The sequence below is a fragment of the Pongo pygmaeus genome, chromosome 7 (assembly GCF_028885625.2).
Source record: "Pongo pygmaeus isolate AG05252 chromosome 7, NHGRI_mPonPyg2-v2.0_pri, whole genome shotgun sequence".
NCBI classification, from domain to species: Eukaryota; Metazoa; Chordata; class Mammalia; order Primates; family Hominidae; genus Pongo; species Pongo pygmaeus.
The window spans coordinates 79,381,464-79,395,440 of record NC_072380.2 but is presented as its reverse complement, the minus strand read 5'-3'; the positions used below and the strand labels follow the sequence as shown (position 1 = coordinate 79,395,440).

Genomic DNA, 13,977 nt, shown 5'->3' with positions numbered 1-13,977 from the left:
AAATACAATTATATAAAAACAATAAATACAATTATATTTCTTAAAACCTATTTTTATATATGTTTATAAAAATGTATGCATATATTTTTTTGGAGACAGGGTCTCGCACTGTTGTCCAGGCTGGAGTGCAGTGGTGTGATCACAGCTCACTGCAACTTCCGCTTCCCAGGCTCAAGTGATCCTTCCACCTCAGTCTGCCGAATACCTGGGACTACAGGCGAGCACCACCATGCCCGTCTAATTTTTTGTAGAGATGGGATTTTGCCATATTTCCCAGGCTGGTCTCGAACTCCTGGACTCAAGTGACCCACGCACCTCAGCTTCCCAAAGTGCTGGGTTTACAGGCATGAGCCACCAGACTCTACTCTAAGCATACTTAAAAATACAAAAAGATTCTCATATAAATAAGTATATAAAGATACTTCTGAAATACCATAAGATAGGCTTCAGAGTCTTTTCTTAAAGACTTTGATTCATATTTGGAAAAATTACTAGGTTTTTTGATAGTGTTGGCCTTTTTAGGACAATATTGAATAACTAAAAAAACTCACTTTGACTTAAGGACAAATAGAAAGGCCATTGCTTTTTAAGGTATTATGATACCAAATTTGTTAAGTGACAATAAAATATTTCTGTAATAGAAGCACCTTGAATTTTACAGTTTTTGTAGACCAGTTTTGCAGATGAGATTTCAGTGTCTTGTGTTTAGTCACAGCTCTGGCCACTAGCTTTTGACCATGTGGCAAACCACTTCACTTCTCTGGGCTTGGGTTTCCTCTTGAAATATGGGAAGATAGAGTACTGGTTTAGCAAGATCCTTTTAGAACTGAAATTCTGTGTTTCTACATGGGTTTATCATCAATATTATAAATGTGATACACTATAATCAGACTTTTCTTTCTCATTTAGTCCTCCTCATGGAGAAGCAAAAGCTGGATCAAGCACCCTTCCACCAGTGAAATCAAAGACAAATTTTATTGAAGCAGACAAATACTTCTTGCCTTTTGAGTTGGCATGCCAGTCCAAATGTCCCCGCATAGTTAGTACATCTCTAGATTGCTTACAGGTATGTCTAAAATGGCACTTTCTAAAAACTGTGTACTTTGAATGTGTTTCTAAAACATTACTCACGTTGACGATTCAGACATTTCCATGAAAGCTTTGAATACTCTTTTTTGTGGTAAAATATCCAAGTAATTTTTTATATTTAAGACAGATAATAATAGTTGCAAAAAGTTGTTTCTAGTTTAATAATAACAATCATAGTTATTATAGTGGGATATACTAAGTTATAGTGGGATATAAAATCTTTACTAAGATTATCAATAATGAAAAGCATTGATTTGGTCTCTTCTCATCAGTGAAATGCAAGACTCGTAATACTTTTAACCTGCTGCCGACTTTACATACATCACCATTTGCAAATAATTTTTCTAAGTGTCTGCTTTTTTTTTTTTTATTATTTTTTGAGACGGAGTCTTGCTCTGTTGCCTGGGCTGGAGTGCAGTGGTGTAATCTTAGCTCACTGTGACCTCTGCCCTCTGTGTTCAAGCAATTCTCCTGCCCCAGACTTCCGAGTAGCTGGGAATACAGGTGTGTGTAACCATGCCCAGCTAATTTTTGTATTTTTTTTTTTTTTTTTTTTTTTTTGAAGAGACAGAGTTTTCACCATGTTGGCCAGGCTGGTCTTGAGCTCCTGACCTCAAGTGATCTTCCTGCCCATCTTGGCCTACTAAATTGCTGGGATTACAGGCGTGAGCCACTGTGCCTGGCCAGTGTCTGCTGTTTTATATGAAGCAATAGGTTAATATTGGCAGCTTAATATAATTTAATATTTAACTGCTATACTTTAGCAATGGCAGTCATTTATGTCAGAAAAATTTCTGAACTCTGTTACCCTGTTTGACACATATACAAAGGATCTGCATAGATACTATATTTGTAAGACAAGTTTCTAAGAAGAGGAATACTTCTCTTTTCAGATGTTCTCACTATTTGGGAATTATATGTATTCAACTATAATTCAGTGGCTAGGAAAAGACTATATGATTTGTCCTTAAGGATAGGTTAAAGATAAGTTCATCTGATTTGTGATCTTGTTTTCACTGGAAAATTAGAATGATAATATGTAAAGCCTTCCTTCCAGGGTATACTGATAATGATGAACAAACAAATCTATGATTTATCTCAGCTAGTATATGGAAACTGGGTTTTATACATATTGATGAATCATTTGGAAAGAGATTGGGGGTCATTTAAAAGCATGAAGATAATTTTCACAAAAGCGGTATCAATAAAACCTTGTTTATGTGGAAAGCAATAAGCAATTTTTTTTTTTTTTTTTTTTTTTGAGGCAAGGTCTCACTGTCACCTAGGTTGGAGTGCAGTGGCGCAATCTCGGCTTACTGCAACCTCCACCTCCCAAGGCTCAAGCAGTCCTTTCACCTCAGCCTCCTGAGTAGCTGGGACTATAAGCATGTACCACCACACCCAGCTAATTTTTTATTTTTTGTAGAGATGGGTTTTCCCCATGTTGCCCAGCTGGCCTCAAACTCCTAAGCTCAAGCAGTCCACCCAGTGTGGACTGACCATGTGGGAGGCAAGCAGGCCTCCCAAAGTGCTGGGATTACAGGCGTGAGCCACTGCGCCCAGCCACGGTAAGCAGTTCTAACTCATCAGAGACAGGTTCTCCAAGGCCTGACTTTCTCAAAATATTACCTGATGGTTTTATTGTGGTTATTGTTCTGTTTTTGTGATTATTACAAGTATAAATAACTTTACATATTTGAATAAAGTTTCTACGGAAAAAGTTGGTATAGCTTTGGCTTTGATAATACCTTTATGTTTTTGTGTAAAAAATTTTAGGTATATTCAATTGTATACTGTAATTTTAACGTATATTGCATTAGTATGTATAATATTTGTTACTTTACTTAGGATCTTTGTTTTCTTTCTCCATTTTAGAAACTTATTGCTTATGGGCACTTGACTGGCAATGCTCCAGATAGTACAACACCAGGCAAAAAATTAATTGATAGAATTATTGAAACAATATGTGGCTGCTTTCAGGGCCCTCAGACAGATGAAGGAGTTCAGCTGCAGATAATAAAGGTAATTATTATATAAAGTAAAATTGTTATTAATTATATGTTCAAAATTCAGATGCCTTTCACCTTAAAACATTAGGAAAGATAATTTTATGTGCATTCCAGCTATAATACAGGTTATTTGAGGCCGGGTGCAGTGGCTCATGCCTGTAATCCCAGCACTTTGGGAGGCCAAGTTGGGCGGATCACTTGAGGTCAGGAGTTTGAGAGCAGCCTGGCCAACATGGTGAAACCCCCATCTCTACTAAAAATACTCTACTAAAAATACCAAAAAAATCAGCTGGGCATGATGGTGGGCACCTGTAGTTCCAGCTACTCAGGAGGCTGAGGCAGGAGAATCACTTGAACCTGGGAGGCGGAGGTTGCAGTGAGCCAAGATCATACCACTGTGCTCCAGCCTGGGCGACAGAGTGAAACTCAGTCTCAAGAAAAAAAAAAAGAGGTTATTTGGATGCTTTGTAGACTCCATATTAGGGGATTTTAATGTTGTATGCCAAGAGTTTGTTAGAGGAAAACTATATTCTCATATCTCTTCTTTTGAAGGTCTCAGTTTAGACTTAGTCCCTAGAGTCTTCCAAAGTTTTTCTGTTTCTGGCATGTTTTTCATATATATATATATATATATATATATATATTCCATCCATCAAGCTTTAGGGTAGTTCTTAAAGCTGTGACCCCTCTAGTTTCTTCTGTACTGTTGGACCTTTCATAGCCTGTCCTCTCAACTCATGAATTACCAGGTGGACACTACTTGTCCGCCAACTCTCCTGATATCCTTGCACCCATCCATCTATTGAACTTGCTCAGCAAAACCCTGTTCTGAGTTCTTGCTGTAATGTACCTGTTTGATTGAATTCCTTTGGAGAAAAATTAGTAATGTTTTCATTCTGTTACAGATACTGAGTTCTTAATGTTATTGCTAATGGTAGTGGTGGTATGTTTTTATAGCAGTAAAATTTTCATGTGCTATATATGGTACAGTACTTTTGAAATTGTTTTTACATGTATATATGAAGTGTTCTTTCATGTGTGAATACAGCCCTTTTGGAGCCTTTCAGTTTTATAGTTGTGTTTACTTCAGAAGCATATAATATCTTTACTCTAAAAAAAAAAAATACTGGGCATGGTAGTTCATGCCTGTAATCCCAGCACTTTGCGAGGCCAAGGCAAGAAGGTTGCTTGATCCCAGAAGTTCGAGACCAGCCTGGGCAACACAGCAAGACCCTGTCTCCACAAAAAATAATTTAAAAATTAGCCAGATGTGGTGATGTGTGCCTGTGGTCCCAGCTACTCAGGAGGCTGAGGTGGGAGGATTACTTGAGCCCAGGAATTGAGGCTGCGGTGAGCCATGTTCACGGCACTGCACTTCAGGCTTGGCAACAGAGTGAGATCCTGTCTCAAAAAAGAAAAAAAAAAACAAAACGGGTTGATCATTTTGACGTATCATGTATAGTTTCATGTCATTTATGGTTTAAGATAATGCCCATTAATGCTGATTCTGCATAGCATTGTACAACATAAAGAAGACAAAGGATAAGAGTCTTTGCTCTTGAGAAATTGGAAGTAACCCAATATGTGAAAATTCACATAGGTTAAATTTGTTCATTTTATTGAAGTATTTGCCTTAGGAGTTTGTTTTTTAATTTGGGACAGTCTCACTCTGTTGCCCAGGCTAAGTGCTGTGGCATGATCACAGCTCACTGTAGTCTTGACCTCCCTGACTCAAATGATCCTCCCACCTCAGCCTTCCAAGTAGCTGGGGCCACAGGTATATGGCACTTATGCCCAGCTACTTTAGGATTATTTTAAATGCTTTATTCTAAAACATTTATAAACCTCTTCAACAATAACAACAGCACAATTATTGAGTTCAGTCTGTTAAAAAAGATCTCAGAAAAATTTAGAGGCAAATAAGACACAATGTGTATCTTCCCAAGTTGATGGTCTAGTTCAACAGATATCTCACGTGACATATCTGTGCTCTGCTGTAACAGCTTTCATGCTGTGCATTTTAGTAAATTAAATATTTTCATTAAAATGAAACCTTGGTTGAAACAAATCAGTTAAATGGTTTTCAGATTATGTGGAAACTACTGCCACAGTGAGGAAAACATCAAATATTTTAACAGTTGATGATATATTCAAGGCCAGTAGAAATTCTGTGTATACTACCCGCAAGTGGTAATTGTTTCTGAAAGTTTTAATTATAATATGAAAATGCTTAATTTTTGTGCTGAAACTCTAGATGCAGAAAATCGCTTTAAGGCCAGGTGTGGTGGCTTATGCCTGTAACCCCAGCACTTTGGGAGGCTGAGGGGGGAGGCTTGCATGAAGCCAGGAGTGAGACCAGTCTGGGCAACAAAGAGAGACTGCATCTCTACAGAAAAATAAAACAAAATTAGCCGGGTGTGGTGGTGCTCACCTGTAGTCCCAGCTACTCAGGAGGCTGCTGCGAGAGGATCACTTAAGCCCAGGAGTATCAAGGCTGCAGTGAGCTATGATCACACTACTGCACTCCAGCCTGGGTGACAGAGTGAGAAAGACTGTCTCCAAAAAAAAAAAGAAAAAGAAAATCTCTTTAACTTTTTCCTTTTTTTTTTTTTTTTTTTTTCTTAAAGGCTTTACTTACTGCAGTAACATCACAACACATAGAAATTCATGAAGGGACTGTACTGCAAGCTGTGAGAACATGTTACAATATCTACTTAGCAAGTAAAAATCTCATCAATCAGACAACAGCCAAAGCTACTCTCACTCAGATGCTAAATGTTATCTTTGCACGCATGGAAAACCAAGCAGTAAGTATTTTAAAAAGAGAGAGATTGTATAGAACACAACAGGCATTAAATATAGAAAGGAGTTTACGGTAATTAGAGTGAAATCTTTGTACCTGTAGAAAAGAATGTCTTTTATTTACAATTCCACTTACTGGAGATTTATGGGATTGTGTTTTATTTTGTTTTGTTTTAAGGTTTACTGACTTAACTTTGGACAAAGTATTTTTAGTTGTTCACAAATAGAATGTGAAATATACTGATTGCCATCTTCCTTGTGGAAGTACTTATGAATTAATACTTTTATTGCATTCAAGCTTAGTAGAGTGTAATGTAGCTATAAAATACTTAATCTAATCTGAAATGAAATTATTCATTAAGCCTTAAAAAAGTATATTTCTGTTTTGATGAAATACATTTTTCCCCCCATATGATAAAGGGGCATGATATTCCTTACACTTTGAACTGCTTCAGGTTGATTGTTAAGAGATCAGCAACTACAGAATTGTTTTTAATTGCATAGGTCTTCACTATTAAAAATCAACATCAAGCTTCTTATTTTGAACTCTCTTTAAACGTAGAGAAAAGTTGCAAAAATTTTTCAGAGCAATCCCTTTTACCCTTCACCCTGCTTCCCTTAATGCAGTTAACTTACATACACCTACATAGTACAATTATCAAAAGCAGAATTAACACTGGTACAATACTGTTAACTAAACCACAGACCCTACTTGAATTTCACCAATTTTCCCACTAATGTTTTAAGATTTGACCCAGGATCCCACATTGTGTTTAGTATGCATTTAATTCTTATGTCTTAGTCCTCTCCAGTCTGTGACAGTTCCTCAACTTTTCCTTATCTTTTTCATGATCTTGCTATTTTTAAAAGGATACTAATAATTTATTTTGTTGAATTTTCCTCAGTTTACTTTCTGTGATGTTTTCTCATGATTAGAATAAGGTTGTGCATTTTTTGGCAGAATATCTCTGAAACAGTGTTGTGTCCTTTTCAGTGCATTTTCTCAGGACTTCATGATGTTGATATACCTTAATGTTGGTGATGTTAACCTTGATCACTTGGTTAAGGTAGTTATCTGGCAGGTTCCTCCACTATGAAGTTAGTAGTTTTTCTTTTGCAATTAATAAATATCTTTGGGGAGATATTTTAAGACTGTGCAAATACTGTTTCTCCTCAGATCCTCCCCCCACTTCCTCAGTTTTGATATCTGTCAGTGGATCTTGTTGGCAACAGTTAATTATTGTGGCGTTTCCCTAATGATTTTCCTGTTTCTCTCTTCTGTATTTATTAATTGAATTTCTTCTCCCTTAATTTATTTATTCAGTTATTTATATCTGTAATCACAGATATTTATTTTATTTTATAGTTGTAATGTGTGCTACAGTTACTTATTTTGTTGCCCAAATTATTACAGTTTTGGCCCTGTGTCCTTATGACCAGCTCCCATCCTTTTTTGAGTACTTCCATGCTTTCTGGATTCTCAAGATTTTCCAGGCTCATTTTGAATTTTCCTAGCTTCAGCCTTGGAATCAACCACTTCAATAAGGAGTTGTAGCTCTTTTGATTGGAGAATGGTATTTAGAAACCAAAATCTGAGTGCTAGTTGTATTCATTGTCACTCTGTGTTATTGCTTCTAGGCCTCTCAGCAGATAGAGTTAGGAAATACATGTTTATATACTATCCCTTCCGTCCCACTCAATTCCCACACCTGTATGTGACTTTCCATATGTAGGTAATAAAACCATGTGTTCATACTGATATTTCTGATTCCAGTGCAGCAATACAGGGTTCATTTCAGTCTTCTCCCTTTATTTGTAAACTTCTTTCTCTAAACAATGAGAAATATGGCTTTTGTATTCTAAATACATTGATTGTTCAATCCTATTATACCCACTAGTTTTAGAATTGCTAATCATTACCAGTGTGAGAAACAAATTTACTAAGTAGGTTATAGCGTTTATATTCAGGTTTTTTTGTCTTTAGCCTTATCCATTCAAAGTATTATTTTCTAGTTACTTAGATTAGTTCCTTTTTTCCCCACACTCTGCAACAGGGTAATGCTATTCCTTTGCGACAATAGTTAGACTCATTTGTTACTCTCTGCTTTTCATTTTTGGTATTCGTCACATCCTGGTTAGTTTTAATTATAGTCATCCCTCAGTATTCATGGGGGATTGGTTCCAGGGCCCTCCCATGGATACCAAAATCTGTGGATACTCAAGTCTGTTTTATAAAATGGTGTAATATTTGCATATAAGCTACACACATCCTCTGTATACTTTAAATCATCTCTAGATTACTTATAATACCTAATACTTTGTAAATAGTTGTTATACTGTGTTGTTTAGGGAATAACGACCAAAAAAAAAAGTTGTCTGTACATGTTTGTTCAGTACAGACACAGCCATTCTTTCCCCCCGCCATCAGTATTTTCAATCCCTGTTTGGTTGAATCCACTGATGTAGAACCAACCCATGGATACACAGAGGGCGAACTGTACTTATTTATTTTTTAGGTATGTAAAACATTACTGCGATTTAAGAGACAGAGCTATACAAAAGGTCTACTCAGAAAAGTACCAATTCCTCCTGATTCCTACCACTGCATTCCTGTTCTTCCCTTCTTTCCACCCCTTGAATGTAAGACGGAAGCCACATGTCTGCCTTATAATCAGAAGCTTCCACACCGGTACATTGTGGAAAGGGACTACACAAGGGAGTGAAAATTGAGAGGTGGACATCATTGGTGACCATCTTGAAGACTAGCTACCACACATGCTATACATTCTCTTTTGTATTTTGCTCTTATCATTGAGCAGTATGTCCTAGAAAGCATTTCATATCAGTCCTTAAAGACCTTCCTCATTCTTTTTTATAGATGATAGTACTTTAGGGTATAGCCTATTATCTATTAAGTCACTCTCTGTAGTGGCATTAATTTATTTCTAATATTTTGCAGCCACAAACAGTGGTTTTGCTGCCTTTTTTTGAGGACATAAAATATTTTTGTCACTTTTTAATAACAAATAAAGTTTTATTGGTTTGATTTGATTAACAGACTTTTTATTAAGTTCCTTATATGTTCCTGGCACTGTGCTAGGCCTCACTTATACAGTGATGAGCAAAACTGACTTGACTGTTACCTTTGAAGATCTTACGAACATTTGAGGCAAAGAGTTTCCCTTAAACAGCTGTAGAACTGAATTATGATAAAGGCTATGAACATGTATTGTGTTACAAAGGGTATTTAGTTCTGTGCTATGGATAATTATAGAAAAGATGGAAAAGAGGGAGAGAAAATAACGGGAAATGGGATACAGACGACTTAACTTCCACATTTGCTAAAATCTTCTAAGCCAGATGTTGAATTCTTTGATATTAGCTACTGGTAACCTTAATTTTCCCCTTCCCCCACAAAATAAAACTCCCTACAAAGCAAATCTTGTCAGACTTTGTTATTAAAATCTTCTAATTCAAACATTTTATAAATTCGTGTAATTCTGGCATTTCCACCTAACCTGGAATATTACTGGAGAATATGAAATGTTCATATTTGGTACTGTATAAGATTTATCTTGGTGGAAATTAATTCTGTGGGACTCATTCTTATCAGGTCTTGAGGACCAAAAGAGATGTGTGACAGCAATAAAGTGCTAAAAAATGAAATCTTGTGATCCCAGTTGTTAATGTTTCTAACATTTTGTGAGCCAGTTTTACAGATAGTATTATATACATAATAATGACAGTTGTTCTAAAATAAAATTCAGACATTTGTAGATATAGTTTTTTTCATAATTATTAGATGGCTAAGCAGAGTGATTTAAGCCTTCATTGTAATTCTATTAAATGTAATTTTAATTTTTTTATTAAAAGATATTTGACAAGGTAACATAAGAACATGCTCCAGAAGGATAAACACTGAAAAGCTGCCTCCCACTCTTGTTTCCCATTTTATTTCATAATCTCTACCCTCTATAAGTAATTGTTGGTACTAGCTTCTTACATATTTTTATAGACTTTCATTCTGTATGTATAAGCAAAAGTGAATGTGTGTGTGTTTCATTCACACAAACACCAAATACAGTGAAAATGCTATATAGTGAAAGTCTTTCATCTCTGTTCTTATGTGCCGATTTCCAGCCACCTAAGAAGTAAACATTGTTCATTGTTTTTAGTATAGTTTATGTTCTCCATTTCTGATAAACTTTAATTTCCAAGCGTAGAGAGAATGGCACCTTATAGAAAGGATTGTTCTTCAACAAAAGTTCTTCCAAATTTTAAACAACTTATTTTACTAATATTGGAAATTTTATTTATTTCCAGTTACAGGAAGCAAAACAAATGGAAAAAGAAAGGCATCGGCAGCAGCATCATCTGTTACAGTCTCCAGTAAGCCATCACGAGCCTGAATCACCTCAGCTTAGATATTTGCCACCTCAGACTGTTGATCATATATCCCAAGAACACGAAGGGGACCTTGACCTCCATACAAATGATGTAGATAGAAGTCTTCAGGATGACACAGAGCCTGAAAATGGATCTGATATTTCCAGTGCAGAAAATGAACAGACTGAAGCTGATCAGGCAACTGCAGCTGAAAGTAATCTTCTTGAAAAGGGGGTTTGGGGTGTGCGTTAAGGGAAATGTGTAGGAATGAGAGTTTTGATGAAGAAATGTTGAAAGGATAATATGATTTAATAAGTGTGTCATACACATCGTGGTAATTGTGGATTTCCCTCACTGTAGGTGGTAAAGTTAATTTTACTCTAACCTACAAGATACCTATGAATGATACTTTGCATTTATTAGCATCTCATGAGCAGTATGATTTGTACATTTCCTTTGGAGCTCAGATATATTTCTAAAGAGGGTCATAAATGTCCGTTAAATGTTATGTAGGAATTTCAGTTTTCTTAAGATTGGTTTCATAGCAAACAGGTGACCTAGTAAGGTTTTCTGGAATATGACTGAAAATTTTTAAAAATCATTACCAGTTTTAAAAATATGATTATGGTAAAAAAAAAAAAAAAAAGTACTGAAATTAAATATAAAAACAAAGTTTTTGAGTAACCAACTGATAGACAAAAATTTTCATTTTTTAAAATCATGATGCATAGTAATCACTAAAATTGAGATGTTCTCTGATTTTTTAAGTGTATATTATAAGAAAACGCTTATAATATTATAAAAATTATATTTATTTTACAAATTTGTTTCTCTGTAAAAATAATCCCATGAAGTTATTTTTTTCCTAAATGTTATTTTCAGCTTTAGCTATTCTGTGAAACTACCAGGGAGTTTGTGTTGTTCTCCCTTTGCCCTTCCTTAGCTTGATGTCATTTTTAAATGATGGGAATTCTGTTGCCTCTCCAGTGTGGTTGTCTAGAACTAGCGTGTTAGGAGTCAGTTACAGTTCATCTGAAGTCTGTGTTTTTACTTCACTTTGAGGAAGGACTTCTGTAATGTGTTTTCAGCTCTTGATTTTTTTTTTTTTTTTTAAACCATGCCTTTTCCAAAACTTAGTAGTGGCATGAATACGTGCCTTTTTACATTTTTCCCCCAGCTTTCTGAGAGGCATGCTTTTAAAAATAGTACTTTACTATTTGTTTTAAAAAGGATGACTTCGATAAGCTAAGCATTCATAGTACTGAAGCTGATAGTGAATCCATACCACTTAAGTGATTTACATTTGTCTAGCCTGCCCTTGCCAAAATTTCCCCTACTTTCACTGTGAGCTTATAAAGGGGCAGATTCAAAGGGCTAATCTCTAATAAAGCTGGGACTTTATTTATTCTTTTGTTTATATATCTGTGCATTTAGCAAACCTTCATTGAGAATACTGTGTCTTAGGCACCATGCCAGGACTTGAGGTTAAAAAGATGATGGAGATACAGCCACTGCTTTTAGTGTGATCTTAGCATACCTGGAAGTTAAGTGAGCATAAATAAGGTGTATAATATGTGATAGGTGTCCTAAAAATGCCATGCACGAAGTAATTCTGCTGAGAAGAGTTAGGAAATTTCTTTGTAGAGAAAGTGGTGATATTTTAGTTGAATCTCGATAGATAGGGGTAGGAAATTTTCCAACCAAGGAAACAACATGGACTAAGACCCAAGAGATGGAAGTATCTGCCGTGTGTGAGGTACCACTGTAGAAGCCTTGTAGAATATAGAGTTAGAAAGACAGTTTCCTGTGGGATTGTCATGATTATTTTGGCTCTAAAGATGTTTTTCTCCCAATAGCTGATATAAATGAAAATTCTGCTTGACAGCCATTGGTTCAGAGTGCATTTTTGGAGCACACCTCTGTCACTTACCAGCTGTGTGACTTTGAACATAATAGTTAACTTCTCTAAGCACTTTCTACATGTAATAAATATTAGTCACTGTTATTCTGTTCTGTTTCTTTCAGATACTTACGTGAAAATTGACTCTTCAGTAGTCATCTTGTACACTTTCAGATAGTGGTTATGTGTATTTAGTTACTTTGAAACTCTAGTTTTCAGACTTGAGGTAATTTTAGCCAACTAGAGCATGGAAGTAAAACACTTAAGAATGGCGGAAAAATTATCTTTCAAGACATTTATGGTTTTAGTCACAGAAGACTCAATGCTATTTTTATTTGGATATTTTATAAAATAAGGTTGCTCATTTACATGCATATTTATCTGGTTTTCTCTTGTGGCATTCAGTATTTTGGGGATACTACAGACAGTAAATTAGTAAGAGTGAAATTATAGGGAGGACAGGCACCTAGAAGCCACTATTATAAGTAGTGGTCCTTTTTTTATCCTTTTTTCCTTTTTCTTTTTTTTTTGGATACAGGGTCTTGCTCTGTCACCCTGACTAGAGTGCAATTACACAATCATGGGTCATTGCCTGCCTCCCAGGCACAAGCGATCCTTCCATCTCAGCCTCCCAAGTAGCTAAGACTATAGGCAGGTGTCACCATACCCAGCTAATATTTAAATTTTTTGTAGCAACTGGGTCTCACTTTGTTGCCCAGGCTGGTCTTGAACTCCTGGGCTCAAGTGATCCTCCCACCCAGCTTCCCAAAGTGCTGGGATTATAGGTGTGACCCCCCTGTGCTCAGCTGTAGTGGTCCTTTATAGTAGTGGGAAGGTTCAAGGAGTTGAAACTGTAGCACCACCAGCTAATATGCGGTCTGATGCCCTTTGGTGTAGAACGGTAGCTCAAGACGGCGTTTTGAATCCCAAGGCATTCTAAAGTGATAGTTGAGCTGCTTTGACATATTTTCAACATTTTAAAAAGCCCAGTGGAATTCCTGTTTTTCTCTGCAATAGACTATGCAAGCTATCCGGAACATCAGATTTCATCAGTTTCTCTTATGCTTTTCAGAAGTTCAATTGGCAGTTATCTGTTGTTGGTGTTTTTTTTTGTTTTGTTTTGTTTTTTAACGTTTAATTGGACAATGAATTCTTTTTTAGCTTCTTAAATTTAGTTTTACATTAGATATGTAGATTCTGTTGGTGAAAAAATAGGAAGGGCCAGAAAGTACTGGGGAAGGCCCAGATGCTTCTTCAGGGACCTCACCATAGAGTTCAATGTTGATCTTACTATTGATGAGCCTAAGTAATCGAAACAAGCTTTAATAACTTTTTTTTTTTTTTTTTGAGATGTCGTCTTGCTCTGTCGCCCAGGCTGGAGTGCAGTGTTGCAGTCTCAGCTCATTGCAACCTCTACCTCCCGAGTTCAAGCGGTTCTCCTGCCTCAGCCTCCCGAGTAGCTGGGATTACAGGCGTGTGCCACCACGCCTGGCTAATTTTTGTATTTTTAGTAGAGATGGGGTTTCACCATGTTGGCCAGACGGGTCTCCAACTCCCCACCTTAGGTGATCCACCCACCTTGGCCTTCCAAATTGCTGGAATTACAGGCATGAGCCACTGCACCCAGCCTAATTACATTCAGTATATTTGATAAGGGGTAGTGTAATGTGTGTACTAGGTATAAGTAAGCATCTGTAGGACATGTTAGAAATGTTTCATTTAAAATACTTTTGGAAGTTTTGGTTCTTAAAGGACTAATCTAGAAAATTCAGTTAAGTGTAATAATGTAAT

At 36.3% G+C, this 13,977-nt stretch overlaps 1 protein-coding gene across 2 annotated transcripts in view; it reads left to right on the top strand.

Moving 5' to 3' along the window:
- The window catches only part of ARFGEF1 (ADP ribosylation factor guanine nucleotide exchange factor 1), a 143,948-nt gene that overhangs the window by 39,115 nt on the left and 90,856 nt on the right, over nucleotides 1-13,977 (top strand). For both annotated transcript variants that reach the window (XM_054497547.2, XM_054497546.2), the window contains exons 4-7: nucleotides 910-1,066; nucleotides 2,965-3,111; nucleotides 5,726-5,905; nucleotides 10,224-10,500. In XM_054497547.2, the coding sequence (XP_054353522.2) occupies nucleotides 910-1,066; nucleotides 2,965-3,111; nucleotides 5,726-5,905; nucleotides 10,224-10,500 (761 nt within the window). The remainder of the gene's footprint in view (nucleotides 1-909; nucleotides 1,067-2,964; nucleotides 3,112-5,725; nucleotides 5,906-10,223; nucleotides 10,501-13,977) is intronic.